This window comes from Oreochromis niloticus, linkage group LG23 (assembly GCF_001858045.2).
Source record: "Oreochromis niloticus isolate F11D_XX linkage group LG23, O_niloticus_UMD_NMBU, whole genome shotgun sequence".
Classification (NCBI taxonomy): domain Eukaryota; kingdom Metazoa; phylum Chordata; class Actinopteri; order Cichliformes; family Cichlidae; genus Oreochromis; species Oreochromis niloticus.
Genome location: NC_031986.2, coordinates 24,990,531 through 25,016,378, shown reverse-complemented (window position 1 = coordinate 25,016,378; position 25,848 = coordinate 24,990,531). Strand labels below are relative to the sequence as shown.

At 42.2% G+C, this 25,848-nt stretch overlaps 3 protein-coding genes and 1 long non-coding RNA gene across 8 annotated transcripts in view; 2 read left to right on the top strand and 2 right to left on the bottom strand.

Moving 5' to 3' along the window:
* The window catches only part of LOC109196997 (NLR family CARD domain-containing protein 3), a 501,803-nt gene that overhangs the window by 395,967 nt on the left and 79,988 nt on the right, over positions 1-25,848 (top strand). The window lies entirely within an intron of this gene.
* The window catches only part of LOC106098977 (NLR family CARD domain-containing protein 3), a 63,089-nt gene that overhangs the window by 12,385 nt on the left and 24,856 nt on the right, over positions 1-25,848 (top strand). The gene's annotated exons all lie outside the window — the stretch shown is intronic.
* Positions 5,223-5,933, bottom strand: LOC109196902 (uncharacterized). Its single transcript, XR_002058248.2, has 2 exons — positions 5,526-5,933; positions 5,223-5,448 (listed from the first exon to the last, which is right to left on the bottom strand). It is a non-coding gene; the product is annotated as an uncharacterized LOC109196902 (long non-coding RNA).
* Positions 6,072-9,363, bottom strand: LOC112843766 (gametogenetin-like). Of its 2 annotated transcripts, none has more exons than XM_025902723.1 (2): positions 7,052-9,363; positions 6,072-7,009 (listed from the first exon to the last, which is right to left on the bottom strand). In XM_025902723.1, exons 1-2 carry the CDS (start codon positions 8,651-8,653, stop codon positions 6,140-6,142), a joined length of 2,472 nt encoding a protein of 823 aa, XP_025758508.1. In that variant the 5' UTR covers positions 8,654-9,363; the 3' UTR covers positions 6,072-6,139. The 2 variants fall into 2 exon arrangements, with proteins under 2 accessions (XP_025758508.1, XP_025758507.1); XM_025902722.1 differs by having other exon boundaries at positions 6,072-8,863; positions 8,941-9,363.

Genomic DNA, 25,848 nt, shown 5'->3' with positions numbered 1-25,848 from the left:
AAGTTTGTCACAGTCTACAAATCAAAGTAATATATCCAGTCAGCCCTTTTATGATAATGCAAGGCCTGTTCCGATATCATTTTAAATCAAATAATCATAAATTGTTTTCTTAGCTCACAAGGGTTTAACTTATTGCCTTTGCAATAGTTTGAATTCGTTACTGAAGTTACAACCGAAAAATAAAAATCTGAAATTGAATGAGTATTTAGTACGAGGGTGACTACCTTTAACTTGATGTTTAAGAATGTATTAATTTTTGTTTTTTAATTTATACTTATTCTAGATGGCATTACCTCAGCTTCTGGTAACACTGTCATGAAACTTGAATACACTTTTCTAAGGATATGTTCTTTGATGTGCACATTTAACAAATAACTGGGAATGCTCTATTTAATATTTCTAGAATTAGAAACAAAGTCTCTGAGTAGTGTTGATGGGTGGCATTTATTGCTTTGAGGTTAAACTGCTTTAAAAGCTCCCTGAAGAGTCTTTAGTTTAAGCAAAACCTTCCAGTGGGAGTACTAAGAGTGACTAGAAAGAGAGAGATCATATTTCATCCATATTGACTTTTCATCAGTGGCTTCCTGTTATATCCAGAGCAACAACTTCTTCTCATTTACAACAGCAAAAATAAGCATTAACACATCACCAACTTTCTAAGTAAATATATTTCTACTTGGTGCTGTTGACATGAAATTATCACCAGATGTCAGTAACAAACAAAGAAATCAAACCATAGATGGTCATTAATTATGTGTGAGAATGAGAAATGATACAGGGAAAAAGTATTGAATACATGAAGCAAAGTAGGTGTAAAAAGGCATGGAACATCATGGTAATTAGAAAGCAATCTTTCCACTCAGTGCAAATTAATATGATTTGTCTTAGTCCCAACTGATGGCCTATAAAAATGTGTCTCATAACCAAGGTGTCACACAAGAAAAATATCACTATGTGTATAACTGGTGAGCTCTCTCAAGACCTTCACAATTGCTGCAAAGCATACTGATGGTATAGGCTACAGAAGAATTTCTAAACTACTGAAGGTTCCAGTGAGCTCTGTTGGTGTCATAATCCAGAAGCAGAAAGAACATAATTTCACCATAAACTGACAATGACCAGGTGCTCATCACAAATGCCAGACAGACAAGTGAAAAGAATTATCCAAGATCCAAGAACCACTTGTGAGGAGCTACTGAAAGACCTGGAAACAGCAGGTATAATTGTTGCTAAGAAAAGTATAAGTAATTCACTCAACCACCATGGCCTGTTAGCACTCTGATCATGCAAGACTCCATTACTGAAGAAACACCATAATTTAAAGTTTGCTGAAAAATATTTAGACAAGCCTGTGAAATACTAGGAGAACATAGTCTGTTCAGATTGGACCTAAATTAAAATCTTTGGATGCCATAGTATTTTCACTGCATCCAAAACACCATCAGTGACGTTTGGATGTGGGAACATCATAGTGTATTGGTATTTTTCAGCACAGGGCACTTGCATGCTTCATATAGAAGGAAGGGAGGATGATTGGAAAAATGCAACGAGACATTCTTGATAAAAATCTGTTGTCATCTACCAGGATGATGAAAATGAAATGAGGGTGGATGTTTCAGTCAAGGAAACTCTCAATTGGTTTCAGAGAAAGAAAGTAAAGATTGGCCCAGCCAATCACCCAAACTGAATCCAACTGAAAATCTATAGCAAGATCTAAAGGTCAGAGTTCGTAGAATGGAGCCTTCCAGATTTGAAGATTATTTTTGATGAAGAACCACACCTGAGCGATGCATGTGACTAATTTCTCCATACAGGAGGCATCTTGAAGTTGTGACCGCCAACAAAAGCTTTTAGACAAAAAATAAAAAAAAAATAGTAAGAACACTTACTAAAATTTTCAACACTAGAAACATTTGTCCTGTGTCACTTCTAATTATTACACAAGACTTAATTTAAGGACATCTATGGTTTAATTTCTTTGCATGTGTGGATTGGATGGGTTGTTACACATATCTTTTGAGAATTTCATGCCAATAGCACCTTTAGAAATAAATTTACTTAGAAAATTGGTGCTGTGTTCAGTACTTAGTTTATCCATTCAAATAGAGCACTTGACACTAAGACTGCAGACTTACTTATGGCTGTTAGAGTTTGTATAACTAGGATAGAGATCTCTCTTCTATGGAACCAGCTCCCAGACATCCTTTATACTTATAGCTTTTAGTTAGGACTGGATCAGGTGACTCTGAACCACATTTTAGTCATGCTAGAATAAACTCCTTACACCTTACACAATATAACACCTTGAGACAGCTGTTGTTGTCTGTTGCATGTGGTCACTATAAATAAAGATACACTGATTTAATGGATGGAAATGAATATGGATATGTTGTTTTTTTTTTTGTTGTTTTTTAAAAAACACCTAAAAGACCAAACTTTTAAAATAAAGGGTTCACAGATGGATTGTTATTTTGTGTGTCTGCAGTCTTTCAGGCTGTCTGATCACAGAGGAAGGCTGTGCTTCTATAGCTTCAGCCCTGAGCTCCAACCCCTCAAATCTGAGAGAACTGGACCTGAGCTACAATCATCTTGGAGACTCAGGAATGAAGCTGCTAAAGGATCTACACTTGAGACAGGACACTCTCAGGTATGGAAAGAATATCTGAAAGAGGAGAAAGAGCTGGAAACATTTTCTGTGTACTTCACTCAGCTCTTGATTGTTTCATGTAGATGTGACATGGACAATAACACACTGAGAACAATCTTTCCTTTGCTTACAACAAAAACACCAGTCTAACTGAACAATAACAAGAGGTATTTATGTAGGTGGGCACCATTTATTCATCATTTTGATCTCTGTAGGTTTAACTATTAACTCATTTTCAGTATTTCTGTATTCTTTGTATAGAAACAGGTTTAGGGCCTGTTTATCCTAGCAGAAAGACTGTACGCAGGGGAAACCATCAGCCTGGCTTGATCAAAAATAAATCATTAGTAAAGGTTTATAATCAAAACTGTGGTAGAACCTGACAACCACCAGGCATTTTTTCTGTACATTTTAGAGCATGCAAGCTTGCAGAATTAAAAAAAAAAAAAAAGAGTTTTATTCATAGCACTTTTTATGAACAAAAGGCAGTGTTTTTCTAAATTAGTGCACAACATAGAATAATGTTATTTAAAGCAACACAAAAATAAAAAGCTAAATTAAATTAAATGAACACCGGAACTGAACAAAACAGGAATTTAAAATTGGCACAGAAGCCATTTTAAGCTAGATATCATGATCAACAGCAATCATCAACACTTCAGTTCACTATTTCAAAGCAGTGCATCAAAGTAAGTAATTTTATTTTCACTTAAATATTTGAACTACAGTTATAACCAAATTATAGCAGTAATATAATACATTTTTTAATTTTGCTTAACAGATGCCAAAGAAATCAGTGGTGAACAAAACTGCAGTGTTTGAAGTCCTTTGTACTTCAAAAGAAGCAGTAAAAAAAAAAAAAAAATTGAAACATTTCAACTCCAAGTGATGACATATGGCAAAATCTGTGCAAAGAACTTGGTGAAAAGATGACGCCAATAGCACTTTACAATTTTGTTAAATTAAACAGACACAGTGTATGGGCTCCTCTGGATTACAGTAATGAAAAGAGACTGACACAGACAGCAGTGACAAACAAAGGCTGCAAGACTTTCAATGTGGAGCTCCCATTTGAACAGTGGATACATATGATTCCAGATGAAGTCACATACAAAAAAGTATACTTTCAAAAAAAAAAGGAAATACACCATTTTAAAGCCAGGTACATGGACTCATGTAGTAAGCCAGGGAATCTGGAAAGAGATTAAAAGTACATGCACCATTGCCTTTAAACGAGCCAAGGTGTACCCCACGACTGTATCTTGTTTCATAACAGTCAGACGGAACCTGAAATTCACTGCCCAATGGTGCTAAAGTGTGTAATGGCAAACACAGATGCACACTGCACACTGGCTTTTCTAAGAGAGCCATGTCCAGAAGTCTGTGGGCACAAGTAACAAAAGAACTTTGTGAAGGAAGACTGCAGCCCCATCTGTGGAGGGCATCAGAGGCAGCAAAGCTTATGGACACTGGTGATCCAGAGCCAAGCCATCTACATAAAGCCAAACACAAAAAAAATCAACTAGAAGTGGCTCATAAAAATCCAATACTGTCACTCCACTCATTAAAATACAGTTCTTCTCACAGTGGAAGCATTGGAGACATTAGATTAGACAAGTTCTTCTGTCACTACTGGAGTCAAACTCAAATGCTGATGTACAAGACGGTGAAGCGCCCCATAGTTGCCTTTGGTGCAACTGGCTGAGTTGTAAAAAAGCTTCTCAGGCCTAATGGTTTGTCTGGAAATATCTTCCTATATCAAGGTGTTTTAACAGGAAGCTACAACTCTCACGTCCCAGTGGTGCAAATGTTGTCAGAGAGACATGATGTCCAGGGGCCTGTTCTTCGTACCTCGCTTACTACATCCAAGATCAAATGACACATCCAAGATCAAATCATCGCGCTAACTTTGAGCTCGCTAATCCGGTTCTCCGAACACACCTGTTGTTGACGATTAGTATAGCTGGATGAAGTAATCTGAGATCACTGGGTGGCTTAAAAGGGGCTACGCATCGATAGTAGAAACATTGATCGGCAACCCTGTGATTGGTCGGCGAAGATGTCGAAGGAGCGCGCGCAGTATTTCACGGCAGCAGACCAAGAACTCTTGATTGAGGGATATCAGGAGTTTCAGAGTTTAATTAAAACGCAGGGGAACACTGCAAAGGCTGCAAAAGCAAGGAGAGAGGGCTGGCAGAAAGTTGCTGACAAATTAAACTCGTAAGTGATCCATGATATTACATTATATCATGTGATATTATATTATACCACAGTATATTATATTACATCATATCCTCTTTCACATTAGAGCCACAACAGGACCCACTAGAACATGGGAACAAGTAAAAGTGAAATATAAAAATATTCCACAGAATGGTAATATTTATCACTTATATTGCTTTTAGTCTATGACAAGAGACCCTGAAATAATCTGTTTGTTTGTTTATAACAGCAACCAAGAAAAGGGCAGAGCAAATAAAGACAGGTGGTGGTCCTGCACCCCCTCGTCACACCCCTTTTTGTACTGTGACATTTATTGACATTGTGGGTTTTTTTGTGTGTAGTTTGACATAACTGTCACGGTCTGCCATGCAGACCGTGGGGACGAGGAAAGTAGGACCCAAAACGCGGGACTCTTCGATGCCACAGTGCACTTTATTTACAGTGACCAGACAGGTAAGTCCAACAATAAACTCAAAGGTGCAATATTCCAATGGTGCTCGTCTCCTGCTCCCAGTGCGTCCCGTGCTGTAGCTCCCTTAGTGCGTGTGCTCCCCAACTCGCTTCTCCGCTCGGCTATCCTGGAGGAAGACAGAGAGTCCACAATTAGCCACACGCTAGCCGACAAACACGCTCACGCTGCTCGCACGGACTATACCAGTTCGGAGTAATAATCCCACGTCGACTGTCGCCGCGAGTCCAGGTTAAATACCTCTCTCCAGCAGGGAGGGATGATTACCAACAGCTGGTCAGGTAATCAGCTGCAGGTGGGCCGGTAACAGTGAAGAGGGACTCCCAATGACGACAGTCGCCAGGACACGCCCCTCCCACGGCGTGCACTTCTGTGAACAGCCCGAGGACCAGGGAGAGAGAGAGGGAGAAGCAAACCCACACGCAAACACACACTACACATTCAACTGTGGACCGAACAGTAGACGACACAGCCCCTAAATAATAATAATAATAATAATAATAATAATAATAATAATAATAATAATAACAATAACAATAATAATAACAACAACAACAACAACAACAACAACAACAACAACAACAGTCCATAACGGCTCACGGACCCCCGAGTCCTCCAGAGCCGGGTCCGTGACAGTACCCCCCTCTAAGGGTCGGCCCCCGACGACCCCAAAACAAAAACACAAAAACCAAAAACCACAGTACAACCAACCCAGGGCGGGCGGCGGGGGTCCAGGACGGAGGGCCCCAAAACCACTCCAACAACTCCACTAAACAACAAAAAAAGAACACCTCAGTTCATTAGTCCAACCCCAGCCCTAATGGCAGCGGACATAGTTCTGGCAACCGACCCGGTGGGCGGCAAAACAGGTGAGATCTGCTGTAGGTAGGCAGAGGCAGAAAACAGTTCCGGAGGCCTACCTCTAGTCCATCGGAGGGAACGCTGGACCTCCGGCGGACGGCCATGGGTCCGGCAGCAACGGCGAAACGGTTCCGGTGGCCCTCCACGGGTCTTGTAGCGGCAGTGTGACAGCTCCGGTGGCCTGCCACGGGTCCGGTGGCGGCGGTGTTGCAGCTCCGGCGGCCGACAGAGTTGAAAGGCCCAGGATCCCCGACGCGCTGGACGTGGACGGCGCGCTGGACGTGGACGGCGTGGACGGCGCGCTGGACGTGGACGGCGCGCTGGACGTGGACGGCGTGGACGGCGCGCTGGACGTGGACGGCGTGGACGGCGCGCTGGACGTGGACGGCGTGGACGGCGCGCTGGACGTGGAAGGCGTGGATGTAAAGATGCATCCTGCACGTCGACCTCCGATGGCGGTGCGCGCTTCTCCGGCCCGCCGAGCCCCTCTCTTGATGGTGGCCGCTCCTCCCACTCGCTGAGCTCCAGCTCGGGCTCGCTGAGCTCCTCCGGCTCACTGAGCTCCACCGCTGGCGACGCGGGCTCCTCCCGCTCGCTGAGCTCCAGCTCGGGCTCGCTGAGCTCCTCCGGCTCACTGAGCTCCACCGCTGGCGACGCGGGCTCCCCCCGCTCGCTGAGCTGCTCCTCCGGCTGCGACGCGGGCTCCCCCGCTCGCTGAGCTGCTCCTCCGGCTGCGACGCGGGCTCCCCCCGCTCGCTGAGCTGCTCCTCCGGCTGCGACGCGGGCTCCCCCCGCTCGCTGAGCTGCTCCTCCGGCTGCGACGCGGGCTCCCCCCGCTCGCTGAGCTGCTCCTCCGGCTGCGACGCGGGCTTAGATGGTTGATCCGGAGGCGAAGATGGTGATGCGGTAGCTGCAGGCGGTGAAGATGATGGTCGAGCGGGTGATGTGGATGGTGAAGCCGAGAGTGCTGCGGTCGCTGCAGTCTGATGAGACGCTGGTGGAGAAGTAGCTGCAGAGGGCGGAGGTGACGATGGTGTGGCAGCTACTCGTGGTAGACTGGGCAGCGATGCAGGAACAACAGACGGGTGAAAAGATGGCAGAGTTGGTCCAGCAGGCATACCGGCCTCCAACTGAGGATGAAGATGAGAGGTTGACTGGACTAAAGACTGAGTTATGTGCTGGGCAGCAGACTGAGTTACGTGCTGGGCAGCAGACTGAGTCGAGGATGATATGGCTAACATGAAGGGTAGAGAGGAGGAACATGTTACCGCGGGCTCTACAATGTCCAGGGAGCCAGAGGCAACTGAGGTCTCCAGTTCGGCCTCTGGGGAGGCCTTGGGGAGAATCCCAGCCTCCTGATTGCCTGTAGTGGCAGGTTCATGTTCTAGCACCGGGTCCTTTAACAAATCAACAGTCACAAAAACAGTTTCAGGATGCATATTAGCACAGTGCAGTAACTCTGAATTAACAGCCTCTGTCCATTTAGCTGCCGCACCAGCGCCTTCAGAGTTCACCGTCCCAGAGCTAACTGGCTCAGAAACTAAGGCTCCGCATCCAGCCCCAGAAAAGCAGCCATCACTACTCCTTACATTAAGAAATGACCCAGAATTAGCTTCCGGCCCGCCTCCACTTTCTGGCAACGCAGACCCTTTAAGCTTATCCTCCATTGCGAGCCCAGTTTTATTATTAACTGACTGGGCACTGTTCCTAGGTTTAGACGAAGCCATCTCTGGTTTCATAACAAAAACGTCTTTACCAACATCAGAGTCCGTCTCACTCACTGCGGCTCCTTGTGCGGCTAGTCCTGAGTCAGCTGGTTCCTCCGAAACCACAGGAGTGAGGTGAGCTTCGATTTGACGAAGATGACGCCGACGCCGTCTCTTTCGTGATGGCGGGGCCGCGTCAAAGGAATCTGTCCCCTCCTGCTCGTGAGAGACTGGATTAAGTAAGGAGACAGAGTCCGGTTTACTCACTGTGGTTACCAGCGCTGCCGATCCTTTGTCTGCCGACACAGAGGACGCTGAAGGAACGAGAGGAGATGGAGCAGGGCGCCGTCTTCCCTGCAGTGGAGGGTCCAATAGGTGAGCAGCAAGCGGTGGTGGAAAAACTCTCCACCTATGAAGAAAAAACCAAGCAGCAAGGGCTGCCAGGGAGGCAGCCGCATCCTCCTTGCCCGGACAGCCCAAACCAAACAGTTCGAAGCTGGAGCTTGCCCGCAGCTCAGTTATAATTTGAATGAGTTTATCAATATCCAGAAAGCTCGTAGAGAAGGTAGTGGAGGAAAGATAATTATCAAAAAACACTACCTGTATGTGTCTCATGTGTGGATCCACAGCCTGGGTTACGCTCTGGCAGTAACCCCACAGCTGTGTGAGCGATCCCTCCTCCGTGGCAACTCTTGAGTCTGCTGGGTCCATGGTGGTTGGTGGGATTATTCTGTCACGGTCTGCCATGCAGACCGTGGGGACGAGGAAAGTAGGACCCAAAACGCGGGACTCTTCGATGCCACAGTGCACTTTATTTACAGTGACCAGACAGGTAAGTCCAACAATAAACTCAAAGGTGCAATATTCCAATGGTGCTCGTCTCCTGCTCCCAGTGCGTCCCGTGCTGTAGCTCCCTTAGTGCGTGTGCTCCCCAACTCGCTTCTCCGCTCGGCTATCCTGGAGGAAGACAGAGAGTCCACAATTAGCCACACGCTAGCCGACAAACACGCTCACGCTGCTCGCACGGACTATACCAGTTCGGAGTAATAATCCCACGTCGACTGTCGCCGCGAGTCCAGGTTAAATACCTCTCTCCAGCAGGGAGGGATGATTACCAACAGCTGGTCAGGTAATCAGCTGCAGGTGGGCCGGTAACAGTGAAGAGGGACTCCCAATGACGACAGTCGCCAGGACACGCCCCTCCCACGGCGTGCACTTCTGTGAACAGCCCGAGGACCAGGGAGAGAGAGAGGGAGAAGCAAACCCACACGCAAACACACACTACACATTCAACTGTGGACCGAACAGTAGACGACACAGCCCCTAAATAATAATAATAATAATAATAATAATAATAATAATAATAATAATAATAATAATAACAACAACAACAACAACAACAACAACAACAGTCCATAACGGCTCACGGACCCCCGAGTCCTCCAGAGCCGGGTCCGTGACAATAACACTCCATCACTTTTACCTGTTCCCATGCAAGGGGTGACTGAAGCATGCACAGTAAGTCGGGAGTAAGTATATACAGTACAGTAAGTATATATATATATATATATATAGAGAGAGAGAGAGAGAGAGAGAGAGAGAGAGAGAGAGAGAGAGAGAGAAAGTAAATAATACCCTCACGGGAGAATCGATATCTCTCTATGAGCACACCGTCGCGCCGAGCTAAAGGATCCTGTCTATCCCGCAATATACGCTAAATTCTGTAAACTCTCCTTATCAATCTTGCACCTTCCTTGCTCGCGTACAAACGGACAGGACATGGCTGCGACAGACTTCCCAAATCCACCTTCGCTTTTATAGTCGTGGTCTCTCATCTTGATTGCACGTAGTAATTTACTATTACTACTCTAAAATATGAATTACATCTGACATGATCTACTACATGTAATAGAATGATTAATAGTACATTTCCCTTTTTTTCGGAAATGACCTGTATGTATCTGTATGAAATCAATAAAAGAATCAAATACATTATCTTTAGTTACATTGCTAATATTTATTTATGGTAAAACAGTGGCGAAATATCGCTCTTGCTTTCATATAACTGCAGCGGACATACCTGAGTGGCCGCGATCTAATCCTGTTTACATAAAGTAAACCTGCTCCCGAGCAGGTTTACGCTTACGGATCTGTTGCTATGACAGCAAGTCCCAGATGAGCTTCGGAGAACCGAACGATCCAAGATCACGCGAAATCGTCAACATTCAAATCCGGCTAACTTACTTAGCGAGGTACGAAGAACGGGCCCCAGGCAATCACAAGATGGTTATCAGAATGGATTCGTGCTGGAGCACCAATCCCAAAAGAGGCCATTTGTGATTTCTCTTTAGCTTTACTTGGTGCTTTAGTGAAGGCTTTAACACATCGTTCAGATTTGAAGAGCTACATTAATGAATGCGCTGGTGTCTTGCTTCAGAAAAAATCCTACAAACTACCACCATGTTTCATCCGAGTGGATGTGGCACACTTCATCAAAATGATTTGCCAGTGGGACTGTTTGAGAAAAAAAGCCTGATCAGGTAAAAGACTTGCGATCAATGGCACAACTTGTCAAGTCCCAATCCTTGGAGGAAGAGAAGGTCCTAACATGCAGCATTGCTATTGTGGTATTAAGTGAGACAGAAGGCAACAACAGTTTTGAAAGCCCCATTATGTCAGAAGTGTCCTAATCAAATCTCAAGAGAAAAATTGCAGATGAGACTATGTTTGTTTCTAATGATGAGGAAGAAGAAGACATTAGATTGGATCCATGCACAGAAATGAACACTGACTTAAGGCGGTGGGTGGCAGATATTTGTAAGGAGAGCAGGTGCCATGCTGAAGTTAATGGTGATCGAGACAATATGCACTATCTACCTGAGCTCGTCCCACACCTAATAAGTTTGGGCGGATACCCACCACTCTGGACTAGAGTAATGGTTCCCCTATTTCAGAGCAAACGCACTGCAACTTCATCTAATGTTGAACGGAGTTCAAGAACATTAAACATCGCCTGTTCAAGCATGAAAATCTCCCTTTTAGGATAGATAAATTCATTGCACGTCATCTTGGTTTCATTGAAGGCAACATGCGGATTTGTTCTGCAAAACAAATACGAAAAGAAACAGAAGTTGCTGGACAGGATGGTAAAGTAAAGCTTCAGAATCCACACCAGGCCTCCACAAACTGGAGAGGTCTTGCAGTCCCACCAAAGAAGAGGAAATTGACTTCATACTTCTCCCCTGGTCCTGAATGGCTCCACTCAGATCCAGCTGTAAAAAAACAAAAAACAAAAGTAAAGCTAGGGCTGTTAAAAATGGAAATAATCAACAGCCAGTCAAGCTTGGCAAAGGACAACACTGTGTCATGAACACCTGTGCCTTTGATGCCTTCTGTCAAAGTCTGTGCTCTGCTTTCTGTGACTCTCTGCTCAAAACATGTTGAATAGTTCAGAGGAGAGTAAAGTATTCCAGCTTGTGAAATCCCTTGCTTCAAGGGGTGTCATTCAACATACCTATTCTTTGAAAGCAGAGTTTCTGAGTTAAGTATTCTGCCCTGTTCAGTTGAAGACTGGTGTGCATCATGTTGATGCACAGTGCCATGTGTCCACAGTAATTCAGAAAACAATGACAGATAATCAAAGTGTTAACTTCACTCACATTGAACAGTCTATTTTGCATACTGTGTTTATACACAGGTCAGGCATAACATTATAACCACTAACAGCTAAAGTGAATAACACTAACCTGTTAGTTGGTGGGATACATTAGGGAGCAAGTGAATACCTTGTCCTCAACACTGAGTTAGAAGCAGGAAAAATGGGCAAATTTAAAGATTTGAGTGAGTTTGACAACGGCCAAATTGTGATGGCTGGACGACTGGATCAGAGCATTTTCAAACGTGCAGCTCTTATTATGTGTTCCCAGTCTGCAGTGGTCAGTATCTATAAAAAGTGGTCCAGGGAACAGTGGTAAATCACTGACAGGGTCATGAGTGACCAAGGCTCACTGATGCACATGTGGAGCAAAGGCTGGGCCCTGTGGTCCCATGAATTTCAACTTAATATTAATGAATTATGAATTAATTACATCATTACAAAGAAACCTTCCATTTCCACAGATTAATTTCACTTCAGATGAACGTTACACTAACTCACTGAGTTATTTAATCTAGAAATGACAATCAGGCTGACCTGATAATAAGCAACTCCACGCATTGATTCCCAGGCCACCCCCCATCCCCACTCAGCCTTTCAGATCACAGCTTCCAACATTTGCTTCAGACTACATCCCCAAGGTGAATAAAACACCATCAGCAGTGAAGTCTGTAGATCTGGTCGGAGGGGGTGTGGTGGATTTCTAAAAGCCTGAATCCACATCATTTCACCCTGAAGAAATTCAGCAAAATTGTTAAAATATGCGACCTGACAGAACCCAATGAGACGCTGAGGAACTGTTTCAAAACCACAAACTGGTAGACTGGTAAAGAGGGCCAGCTTTGTCCTGCCCAGTCACCTACACCCATAGAGCCCCATTATTTACCTTTTTCTGTTTTTACTTTTCTAATATATCTCTAATTCACTTTCTTCTGTCCTGTATGCTGCTGTAACTAGTAGTCTTTCTTCAGTGTGGCATCAAATCATTTCTATATCTGTGTATTTCTATCCAGGATCAGTCAAAATCATCAGTAATTTCATCCATGTATTGATTAAAGTGTATGTGTCCAAATATTCATTTATCAGGGTCTAACAGTATGTATATGAGATGTAATGTCCATGTGTGCATGCTGAAAGAGACTGTGCTGGTCTGACCCCCCTCCTCCTTTCAGGGTGGAGCCTGCTGGAGTCCGATGGTTGAGACCAGGTCTGAGGAAGTGTAAGTGTGTTTTTAATGTGATTCATGAAAACAAACCAGCACACATTCAACCATCTTCAAACTGTCACATCACTCATTCACATCTCTGATGTCAGGAGTCATCATCAAAGTGTCAATCAATGAACAGATGATGGATCAATAACTGCAGCTGGATTGTGTTTGTTCTCTCCATCAGATTCCTGTCAACTCACAATCGACACAAACACAGTGAACAGAGAACTTAAACTGTCTGACAACAACAGGAAGGCGACACGTGTGGAGGAGGTTCAGTCATATCCTGATCATCCAGACAGATTTGATTATCCTCAGCTGCTGTGTAGAGATGGTCTGACTGGTCGCTGTTACTGGGAGGTCGAGTGGAAAGTAGAGGTTCAAATATCAGTGAGCTATGGAACAATCCGAAGAAAAGGAGACAGTAAAGACTGTGTGTTTGGAAGGAATGATCAGTCCTGGAGTCTGTTCTCCTCTGATGTTAAGGGTTACTCTGTCGTACACGGTAACAGAGAAACATATCTGTACCCCCCATCCTCCTCCTCCTCCTCCTCCTCCTCCTCCTCTGTCTCTAACAGAGTAGCAGTGTATGTGGACTGTCCTGCTGGCACTCTGTCCTTCTACAGAGTCTCCTCTGACACTCTGATCCACCTCCACACCTTCAACACCACATTCACTGAACCTCTTTATCCTGGATTTACAGTCTGGTTTCCTGGTGCTTCAGTTACTCTGTGCTGAGTGTAAAGAGTTTCCTCCTGTTAGAGAAACACTCTGACTCTTGAACAGACAGTCTGTACATGTTTGTCTCTTTCACTCAGAAACACGTTTTCAGATTCATGGATTCAATCAGTTGATGTTTTATAACTGTTCTAAATGATTCCTTGTAAACTTCTTTATAATTGGTCAAGATGGAAGCTACGATTATTCCAGGATCCACATCTTGTTTTTCTTTTCCACTTAAAGCTTCACAGTGACAATCAGTATGTTGTGTTTCTCTGAAGCTCAGTTCAGCTGAGACACTTCTGCAGCAAACAAAGTGCAGCTGACTGAATAGAAAATCTCTGATTTCTGAGAGGAATCACTGAACAGCAGTTACCCAAAAGATGGATTTAAAAACTGCTCAGAGACATTCACACATCATTGTCTATGGTTACAAGTTTAACGAGCATCCAGGGCTCATTGTGATTTTTACTTTTGCTGTTAGAATGATGAAGCGATAGCTAGACTTTCGCTTTCCTGTAATGGCATTAAACGATCCTTTAGAAAACAGTTATAAGTGTATTAGTTCCCGGCTTTGTACATTGCTGAATCATTATTTTGTCTTTCTGGGTTCCAGTTTTCTACTTTTATTGTAAGCCTGTTCGGTTTCCAATCTAAAAATAAAACTGTCTGACTAGCTCGCATATTACAGTTTGATTTTCCTGTTTGATCAGCAGAAAAAATAGATATCTTATACTAGGGATGGATCGATCCGATGTAGCTGACAGCTGGTAACTGTCCAGGCGCGGGTCTAGCAAAGTTTTGCCAGGGGGCCAGGTAGGGCATTAACAGGGAAAAGGGGGCACAAAGACATACTTTTCTTTCTTATTATCATTTAAAATGTCTAGCTTTTAATAAATAATTACCTGAATCTTACAACCAAAGTTTTCATCTGATGTAAAATGTATAGAAGTCCATTATTGTATATAGTAACTATTAAGTCTAATATACCCTAGTAAGCTATAGTACTTTTTCCTTTGGGAAGGTACCATCTGTGCAGTCTGCAATTCTGTTGAAGAAAGATGTTGAATCTATTTAATTATTGTAGAAAAATAATTGATTTCAGTGAATTTGTTTTACACATGCATGAAATTAAAGTCGATTACGTCGATTAAGCATCATGAGGTGGAGGGTGGGGGTGGTTCCCTTTTTTTTTTTTTTTTTGCTGGGAGTTGGCAACCCTATTAGTTAGGTTGTTTAATGTTTCTGCTAAGTACTCTTGAAAATACCAAAATAGGGAGGATGGAGTAGGTTTAAGTTTATTAGATTGATCAGTATTGCTGAACTATGGAATATTTTGGGTGCAGTGTATTTTTTGGATAAAGGTATAACAGAATCGCTTTAGTGTTTTGTTTTTTAAAACTTGAGTATGAACTTCTACAAAATGCAGCAAGATATTTAAAAAAAGAGTTTTATTGATTATAAAATACACTATATCGGATTCATATCGGTATCGGCAGATATCCAAATTTATGATATCAGTATCGGACATAAAACAGTGGTATTGTGCCATCTCTGTCTTATACATGTTCAAAATATGATGAATTTTCAGGGAATGCCTAAATGTGAATGTTAGGTCTAATTGTTGAATGTTGCCATTGTGTTTCTTAAATTTGTACAGTCTTAGTTCAAGCAGTATTATCAAAGCCATTCCTTTGATCCTGAGCACCTCTAACCACTTTGTGTTGGGGGAGGCTTTATTGTAGATACATCCTATCTAGAAGATCTGTTTCTTGTGTTGTAAGCTTCCTGCTTTTATGACCCTTTTGGTCAGCAGGAGGTCACACAAACGCACACACACACACACACACACACACACACACACACACACACATTCTTACTTACATACAGAAGTTCACACATACACATACAAAGCCTTGTCTTAGAACCATGTGGGCGTTGCTTTGCTGTGTGAACTGTCTCTCAATAAAAGGCAGCAGGAGGAGGCCATCGTCGGGGTCATTTTCGTGCTGGACACAGATGAGGCCTCCCTTGCGCAAGTAATCGATCGATCGCTGACTGTCTTGTTTTCTTTCATGATGAATAAGTCTCTAGAATTAGCGGGTTTGTGGGAACAGACCCAACAGTGAAAGAGTTTGACTCTAAGTTGATGATTTGTCCCTTTCCCTTTGCATTTCAAATGTATAACTAAAGACAGTATTTTGGTTGGTGTAGACCAGGGGTCTGCAACCTTTTACACCCAAAGAGCCACTTGGACCCGGTTTCCACGCAAAAGAAAACACTGGGAGCCGCAAATACTTTTTGACATCTAAAATGAAGATAACACTGTATATATTGTTTTTTATCTTTATGCTTTGTGTGAACAACTAAGGTGTGCTGCTTATGAAATCCATGAAGTGCTACAGAGAAAATTAAATTATATTTATGTAATCAACACATTTTGAACTCTTAAAGAAATATAACGAAAGGAAAGACACCCAGCTGAACTAAAATGATCCATGTAGCAAACAAAAACTGTTGTCAGCCGCCACCCTTATATCGCCTTTGGGCTGTTGGAGCCTTGACCTGACTCTTAAAAAATAATTGGAAAAAAGCTCTATGCTGCTGAAAAATGAAAAATAGATATTTGCAAAATTCTGCCTAAATATGTATTTTACCTGGTTAATGCGTGCGGCGGGGCGTGGTTTGCAGCGCCGCTGCAGGGGAGGCGGACGCACCTGAGCGACACCCGCAATCACGCCTCGCTGCCTTTACATCTGCGCTATCTGTGCTGTGCTCTTGGTGGTGTGTGTCGGGCTGTGAGCTGAAAAGCTACAGCCGGCTGTATGCGTACAGCAACCGTGTGTGAAAAGTGCTCAATAAAGAGATTCTCAAAAGCATGCTCATGGAAACATCGTCGGGTCTGCCGTGATTTGTTTACAATGGGACTTCTGCTCCTGAACCTCTGCGCACAGAGTCCGCAAATCGGGGCTATACGAAGTCAGTTTACGCAGGACTGTAAGCTGTCATCTGTCAGGCGTGAACGGTGTTTGTCTTTAACATAGTTCACGGTGGAGAACAGCTGCTGACATAATGTGGATCCGAAGATCCATAATTGGCCTACCTGGGGTTGAAAGTCTCGATAAATGCATGGCGTTTCGGCGGGGATACCGGCTTCCGCGAGTGTGACTCTTATTTTGAGCGATGAAAAAATAATAGAATATAATTTTATTTTTATATTTTAATATCACAATAATCTTCCAGTTTAGAACTACGAGTTAAAAAGAACTAACATAAATAAAATACGCTTCAGCTAAATACTTCTAATTTATTTTCCCAAACCAGGCGGAGCCGCACTTTAAGGACTAAAGAGCCGCATGCGGCTCCGGAGCCGCAGGTTGCCGACCCCTGGTGTAGACTCACAACTTAGGAATGTATGGAGCCCCGCAAGGGACATTGGAGAAAAAAAATGAAGATGAACTTTTGCAAGATCCCGAGTTACTTCTGCGAGACCACGCAAAACTTTTGCGAAATCTCGCATCCTTTGGAGGCCGCCAGGTCGAAGCTGACTGGGAGGTCAAGGCACGATGTGCCGGGAGTGCGGAGTTCTCGCCGGCTCTAGTGGGCCTCGACCTCCTGATCAGCTTTGACCTGGCAGCTTCCAAAGGATGGTGGGTAACAGATGTCTCCAAAAATGTCTGAGCACTTTTGCAAATATGTGATGTCTTGATAAACCGAGCAGATATTTGAAGTTTCCACAGCTACATTCTCGCCTGAAAATATTTTAAACATTTATTTTGTGATCGAGAAAGAGTAATATTAAAACTAAGTAGCTGCCGACATTGTTGGAAACTGGAATTGGCTTGGCCGTGCTATGAATTCTGGGATAGGTTGGGCCACGAAGGATATACCTGATTCATCAGTCAAATTTGGGAAAATGAAGGACGCATTTGGAGCAGCCTTCGAATTGGGACAGCCTTTGTTGCCTGGCTGTGACATAATTGGCCTTCAAATGCGGCCTCCGAAGGATGATATGGCCTAAGTCAGGATCTCGCAAAAGTTCTGCGAGATCTTGCAAAAGTTCATCTTCATGTTTTTTTTTCTCCAATGTCCCTTGCGGGGCTCCGTAGGACTCTGTACTAAATGGAGGGATAGTAACTGCATGTGTATATGTAAGTGTGTAAAATCTGCAGATAGTAAGATTAACAGAAACAGTATTTTGTCTGTATCCGCCAATTGTAGAAATTCATCTCATGTAAACAATAACATGGCACACAGCGCAACGTCAAAAACAGTGCACACCTTTGACGTTGCGTGAGTAAATCTGTTTTACTCGTCCACACCTAAATGCAATAGCGTTTAGGTGTCTGCGTTTATGGCGATAGCCATAGCGTAGACAGATGGAAGAGTAGACCTGCACTCACCATCATCCCAGAACTTTTCATCTGTACATAAATGAACATGAATGAAACAGCGATCTCTGTATGGAGACCAGTTCCAGGGGCAAACCTCTTTGCTGTCTCCTGCAGACTTAATATATATTTATGAGTGTTTCACTTTACACAGTTCAAATTTAGACAGGTTCTCTGCTTGCAGGCTTTTAGTATATGCAAAGCAATACATTCAACCAGTTGAAAAACTTCCACTTTCCTTGGTTTTGTCATGATTCGCTGTGTGGCAGGAAGGATTGGACCCAAATGCAGGACTCGTAGATGGGAGGTTAAACTTAAAGCGCAGCTGTATTGCTGAGAAAATAGACTTTACAAAAACAAAACAAAACCTCAAAGCAAAACTAGAAATTAAACTGGTAACAGGAACTAAGACACTTACACTACAAAGCTAACAGGAGTACAAGAAAAAAACACAGCATGAAGAGGGTACACACAATACAAGGTAAGGAAAACACAGGGCTTAAATACACACTGGAGTAATCAGGGAATATAAGACAGGAGGGAAACACAGCTGAGAGAAATCAGACTTAACAAGACAAGGGAAGCAAAACTAGACACATCGACACAGACTTTCAAAGTAAAACAGGAAACATGACAGGCACAACTTAAAGCAAACACTATGACATCACAGACATGGGAACAGAGGGAACACAGACATGGGACCAGGGCAGGCACAGAGACAGACTAGACACAGAATAGAGGGGCTCAAAATACAAAAACAGAAACCAGAACACAGGATAATAATAATAATAATACAACAAGAGAATCAGAATATAACCCATAATACAAAATCAAACCAAAACATAAGAAACTCAAAATGCTGGGTCAAACTGACCCAGAACCATGACAGGTTTATTTTTATCATCTGGAAGAGCTTAAAGCATACAATTCGATTATTAATTAATACAGTTGTTATTATTTATAAATAGATAGATGACAAACACACCAAAAAATACCAGTGGAAACACACACTCACCTCTCACAGTAGTTTTCTGTATTCCACTTTCATTTTTGGTGCCTGAAATTGAACAATTCCATTAGTCAGAATTTATGTTAAAATAACTGTAGACGTAGATATAGATATCCAGCAGTATTTTTTTTTCTCCCTCTACTTAATACTGGTCTAATGTCTTACTACATGAAACTGTGATTTAGAATCCAAAGAAACAATTATAGGAAAACAGTCACTCACCTCCAGGAGATTTCGCGATTTGAATTTCATTCTTGGAAACATTCAAACTGTCAGAAAAGATGTGGAGGAAAAATATCAGTGTCCTCCACCTGTAAAACCATCCCATAATAACCATAAAGAGTCTGTAGGATTTGGTCACAAAAAAGATCAGAAATTAGATATTAATATTTTTTACCTCAATTTGCAGGGTCGTAATACACAGTCACTAAAATGTTTTATCAGCTGCAACTCCAGCAGTATGAAACAGACTTTATATTTCAAACATAAAAACATTTTCTGCATCACCAGTTGAATGCAGGTAAACTCAGCTGTAACTTCACTGCAGTGCTTCCTTCTTAGTTTTTTGTAGTGAAATACTGCTTCATCAGGTTGCCTATATATATATACCGTACTTCGTCATCAGAAAATCTATAGTGTAATAAAATAAAAGTGTATAAGTGGTATAAGGAGTATTTACTAAATGTGACAGCTTGCAGTCAGTAATGTAGCAGAGACAGAGTCTGACTAAAGAGACATTGCAGTGAGATCTGTTTGATCTGCAGAGACAGTCTCTCTCTACTACGAGTATGTTTGACTTTAACTGTCACACAAAATGAATCAGCTTTGTAAACCCTCCAACAAACATTTACAGATGCTTAGAAACATTTCCACTCCTAAAAACAGAACTTGATTATAAACTAATCAGTTACTAATGTTCCCCAGCCCCCGCTTTCCCACACACTCCTCCTACTCTCACTGTTTCCTTTTTTAAAGCTTTACTGTCTGTCTCCTAAACTTGGTGGTGCAGCTGGTCGTCTTTGTGTGAATCTCCATGTGAAGGTAATGGAAGCAGTGTGTTATTTTTTTTTGTCGGATTAATATCACCTGTGTACAGCTTAGTTCCAGCACAAACAGCACAAATCATAGCATTGTTCATGATGACGGACTCATATGAACAATCATTTGTAAGCCTCTTAAACTTTCTTGCACTTTTACACTAAGTTTTATGGTAGTGCTTCTCCTTCTTTGGTGATTATTGTTCAACAGGCTGAAAAAAGCTGTAATATGTTTTTGAAGCATAGTTAAATTGTTATTTAATAGACTATCACATATCATAATTAGATTTATGATACTGTGTTAAGACACAGTAAAGCTGTGTTTTTGTGTGTCTGTGTGTGTGTCTGAATTTTGCGGTAGTGCACTTCTTAATTGATGATCCGCCTGATTGGACTGGAAAATTATTTCTAGCATAAATTACAGTTTTATATTACAGAAAAAATTTGATATCTGGAAAAATAATTTAAAAAATTCATGCTTACTAGTTGACACTAAATTTTTAACTGATTTCTCTTTTCATCTCAGCCCACTGTGTGATTCCACAGACATTTCTCCACAAATTCAACAAGCTCATTGGAATATTATTACCACATATAAAAAATCCATTTAAAAAATGTTTCTGAATTGTCTAAATGAAAATCTCAGTAGATTCTTGATTCTCGCCTACTCTACAGCCGGCATAGTTTCATTTCAAACTGCTGCCATATTTTTGCCAAATTAAAAAATCAGTTCTACTCAAATTCAACAAGGTTAATTTAATAAACAGTGATTAACAAAAGAGTATGCTCATATTTCATTATTTAATCTAAAACCCATCAAAAATATTGTTTCTTACAATAATCCTTTCTCTTATTGGAGATCAATTTATTTTGCTAATTTTGGTCATTCCTAGTAACCCAACCATTCCAAGTTTACCAGTGTGATATGTTTTCATTTCCACGTACGTTATTTAGTATATAGAGTATTGCTGAACACCTTGCCTTTTTCCTTAATCAGTCCCACACCACTGCCCCAAAACATAACCTTGGGAAGACGGAGCAAGAAAACACAACCATGACATCAGGACTTGACAAAGTACAGCAGAAGATGGGGACAATAAATACACACCGGATAATGAGAAGAGAGCCAACAGGTGGGAGACATGGGTGGAAAATACAGACATGATGATGCAGGGGAAGTAAACAACACGAGTCACAAGAAGCAATACCTTGAAGAGGAAAACAGGAAACACGGATTGTTGGGGAACATGGGTTAAATTACACAGAGGAAAAAAGACTAGACAGCGGAACATGTGATGGGTAAATACAAACAAGACTGGGAAACCAAGGAAGACTGATGGGAACAAATCAGGATTAACCAGATGGAGGAAGTAAAACACAAAACTAAGCACACGAGACATGAGATGATTAAAATAGAGGAACTAACACACACGTATGTACACGTACGTAACACACATACAGAGAAAACAAAGGGAAATATAACTGAATGTGAAGACATGCCAAATGGGGAAACCTGACAATGACACACACATAAGACAGAGAGACAAGACAGACACAGGGACTTGATTGAAGAACAGAAAGGGATCACTAAAGCAGATAGCTAGTATTACAAGACCCAGAAGACAAACCACAATTTAAACAGAGACTACATGGGATATAGTAAATCCTAAAGGAAACTATTAACCATCCTAAAATAGAAAGAGCAGACTCTCAAAATCAAAGAGGAATCACAAAACCCAAATTCCATGAAGAAATTACCAAAACACAAAACCCTGGATAAAAAACCCAGAGATCCTAACAAATAAAGAAGGATAATGCAGTGGTTGGAGATGAAACTTTGCTATAATGTAGTACGAGTGGGTGAGAATGGTAAATGGGCTTGTTCTTATAAAGCACTTTTCTACTCAAAGTGCTTTATACAAATGACTCATGTTTGTATGCAGAAGAGCTTCTATCTAACATTCATACTCTGATGGATGCATCAGAGAGCAACTCGGGGTTAGTATCTTGCCCGTTTCAGATGCTGAGTGGTGCAGACAGGGATCAAACCACCAACCTTCCAATTAATAAGTGACTTGCTCTAACTGGCTGCAGCTACATATTTAGAAATACTGATTCTGTGTACATCAGGGCAACTTTGTCCCTACATGACTGATTCTAAACAGCATTGAATATATTTTTGAGGAGTTACTGAACATCTACAGAGAGTCTGGATGTGCTCTCACAGCATTTTACACTGAAATATTAAAAACTCTTAAATACAGATAAAATATTGCTGGAACATGAAATTTAAAAAAGAGATATCTCTGTTTAAACGTGAACTACATCTACAGGCAAACAGAACAAATGATCACATGAATAATGTTTCCAGTGATAAATTATTAATCTGTGAATATTTATCTGTCACGGTTCTGGGTCGTTTTGACCCAGCATTTTGAGTTTCTTATGTTTTGGTTTATTTTTGCATTTTGGATTGTTTTCTGAGACTCGTGTGCTTTGCTGATTATTATTAGAATTCTATGTTTCTGTTTATTCGTGTTTAAGGATTTGTTCTTCGGTTGTGTCTCATGTTTAGCGTTGTTGAGTTCCATGTGTTATATTCTGTCTGCCTCTCAGTGTCGAGTCTGCGTCCTTGTGTGATGGTTTCTTGTTTCCTGTTTTATTGTGAAAGTCCGTGTCTTATGTGAGTGTCTTCAGTTTGCCTCCCTTATCTCGTCTTGTCAATTACTTCCAGCTGTGTTCCCCACCTGTGTGTAATCTCCCTGTGTTCTCTGAGTGTATTTAAGTCGTGTCTTCTGTTGTTGTAGTCGCTGGTCTGTCTATCGATCTCCTGTGTATCTACCATGTTTCAGCCGTGTGTTCTTTCCCCCCCTCTGTCTATCGTCATTTGCCTCTGCCCATGTTGCCTCCTTCATGTTCGTGTGTTGTAGTTTAGTTTTCCCAGTTCAGGTTGTCTTTAGTTCTATATTGCCGTGTTCAATTTGTGTTTATTTTACAATAAACCTTTGCATCTCCACTAGAGCAGGGCGATATGACCAAAAATATTTATCACGATATACATTTGAAAATTTGCGATAATGATATAACTGACGATATAATTGACACTAGACAAAATACTTTACAACTCCACAACTTTATTAGTACAAAAAAAAACAACCCATCATGTATTTTCACTTAAACAAGCAGCTGTTTTTTATGTGCATTAAAGTTATATAAAAATGTAACAGTGCAAATGCAAATTCCTTGCTGACAGTTTAACCAAAAGGCATTTCCAGTGGAAATTGGCCGACATATACTCAGCATATATAATATCCACGATAATATTATGTTGAAGCACAGGACGTATCACTCCGCGAGGCTCATGCCTACGATAGCCATAATGCTCCGACACTCCATCAAGCGGTGCGGGTTTGTAGCTTAGCAAAGTCATACTAAAACATTTTACAGACTTTCGAGCGCTGTGTACCACATAAAATCGTTTCGAGGTCAGTAAACACAATCAGAATTCATACATAAGGCACACGGGATTATAAGGGGCACTGTCGATTTTCAGAAAAATCAAAGGATTGATTTTAAGTGTGCCATTTTCCAAAAAACACGGTAATAACGACGGCCTGCTAGCATGCTCTACCAAAAATAGTGCTTTGTATCTGATGGACGAAAGCTAAACCAGTTCCACACCACTGAAGTTGCAGCATTTTTACAAACCAGTTCTAGTTCATCCGTTTCATTCAACGATCCGCTTTTGCCCTTCTCATTCTCCGTCGCCGCCATGTGCGTATGAAAACAAAGGCACTGCGCATGCGCGTTTTACCCATATTCTATCGTGATATTTCATTTTCTTATCATTGCCCAACATTATACCGGTATTACCGTGAACGGTATGATATGGCCCAGCCCTAATCTCCACTAGTGCCTGCAATTGGATCCTCCTTTATTTTTCTCCACACGGCTCTTCTCACTCGCCGTGACATTATCAGCTTGAAATGAAAATGATAAATCAGAGTCCTTTTCATGGATCTTTGTTGATCTTTCTCAGAAATGTATTAAATCAAAGTGTTTTTAAAAATGATGATAGATTTCTCTGTAGTAACAACGGTTTAATGTTGTAATTTTAAAGCTGTGAGCTGAAATATTGTGTGTGAAATAATCAGCTTCAATTTGTTCCATTGGTTCATTTTCTGCAGGCAGACTGCAGACTGGGAAACACCAGTCCTTCTTAGTCCTTCTACTCACAACACATAAGAATCCAACTGGAACACGTCCTCTTACTGAAGTCTGCACTACGAAGCAGGATTTGATCTTATCCAGGTAATGTCAGGGTTCTTACAGGGGTATGTTCCCAATGGTAACTTCTGCATCCTCTTCTGTCTCTTGCTCTTGACGAAGGCGGTCACACTTTTCTCCTCTCCTCCTCCTCCTCTCCCTTAGCTTCCCTGCTTAGCCTCTTATGTCCTTGTCTAGTCTCGTGTTTTTTGTATTACTTTTCCCTGGAACAATTGCAATTGACACCCCTTTCTCAACGAGAAGTCTGGGCTCGGGTGAGCCTGAGTGCTGAAGATATCTACCTATTCGGAACCATGATAACAGGGTTCTTGCTGATCGGAGCTGGCTTGGCCCTGGCTTATCGAAGAATTAAGAAAGCGGAACCGGCTGTTCAAACCCCCACAAGGCTGCCCGCTGGGATTGAAACGATGGGACGAGGCGTGAGTTTCTCAAAATGGGCTCATTGAGTGCAGCACGGATAAGATCTTGGAGAAGCTCACGGCTGCCGTGAATACTCAGAATAAGATCTCTGAGTGAAAAACTGGATTACATCTTGGAGAAGCTCACTGCGGTCGTGAGTTCTCAGAATTGGCTCTTTGAGCAGAAGAAGGACAACATCACGGAGCGTAAGTTTGATAACATCATGGAGAAGCTCACGGCTCTCCAACAGGAGATTGAGAGACCAGTGTTGGACTGTTAGAACAGCTTTGAAATTCATATGAGTTGTTCGCACTAAAGTAAAAAACACCATCACTTCATGCGGATACCCCTTTGGCGCCAGCTGCGGTCTCAAGGCTGGAGCTGAACAACGACACCCTGATAACGACTGTGTTTAGACTGTTCTTCCCATTCCATGCAAGGCCACCTGGGTTGGCTGGAAGACTGTTTACTTAGCCTGGCAGGGCAAAGGACACTGTCTCAGCTGAACTCTGGACACACACACGCACACAGACATATATACACATGCAGATATACACTCATCTCCCCTCCCCCCTCCAAACGCCTTCAACACTTATTCCCCTCCGATGCTGACGGTGGATCAAGGAGACCAGCGCATTGGCTGCAGGCCCAGATGTAGTGTCTACATTGGCTGTCTCTCACCCTTTACCCATCCCTGTTGCTTGTCATGTGTTTCTTTGGTGTATTAAGAGTTTTTTCATGTGCTATGTGCAGAGGTGGGTTTTTTTCTGTTCTCAAACTGATCTCCCTGTTGGAGCTCAGTCTGGGGGGGAGTTATTTTTTTCCTCCTTATCCTTCCTCATGTGGTGCATTTTCCATTGTTATACCCCTCTGACCTGTCTTCCCCATGTGATGTTTTTGTGTAATGTATGTATGGTCAGAGGGTAAGATGGCGCCGCCATTGTGTGCAATAGGTCGGCAGCCTTAACATGAAATTTCCCCTTGTGGGACTAATAAAGGTATCTTATCTTATCTTAAGAGTGGCAAGAAGAAAGCCATTGTTAACAGAAAACCATAAGAAGTCCCGTTTGCAGTTTGCCACAAGCCATGTGGGGGACACAGCAAACATGTGGAAGAAGGTGCTCTGGTCAGATGAGACCAAAATGGAACTTTTTGGCCAAAATGCAAAACGCTATGTGTGGCGGAAAACTAACACTGCACATCACTCTGAACACACCATCCCCACTGTCAAATA

Excerpts from the sequence above, each read along its gene's own strand:
- LOC112843766 (XM_025902722.1), bottom strand. The coding sequence starts at position 8,653 with ATGGCAGACCGTGACAGAATAATCCCACCAACCACCATGGACCCAGCA.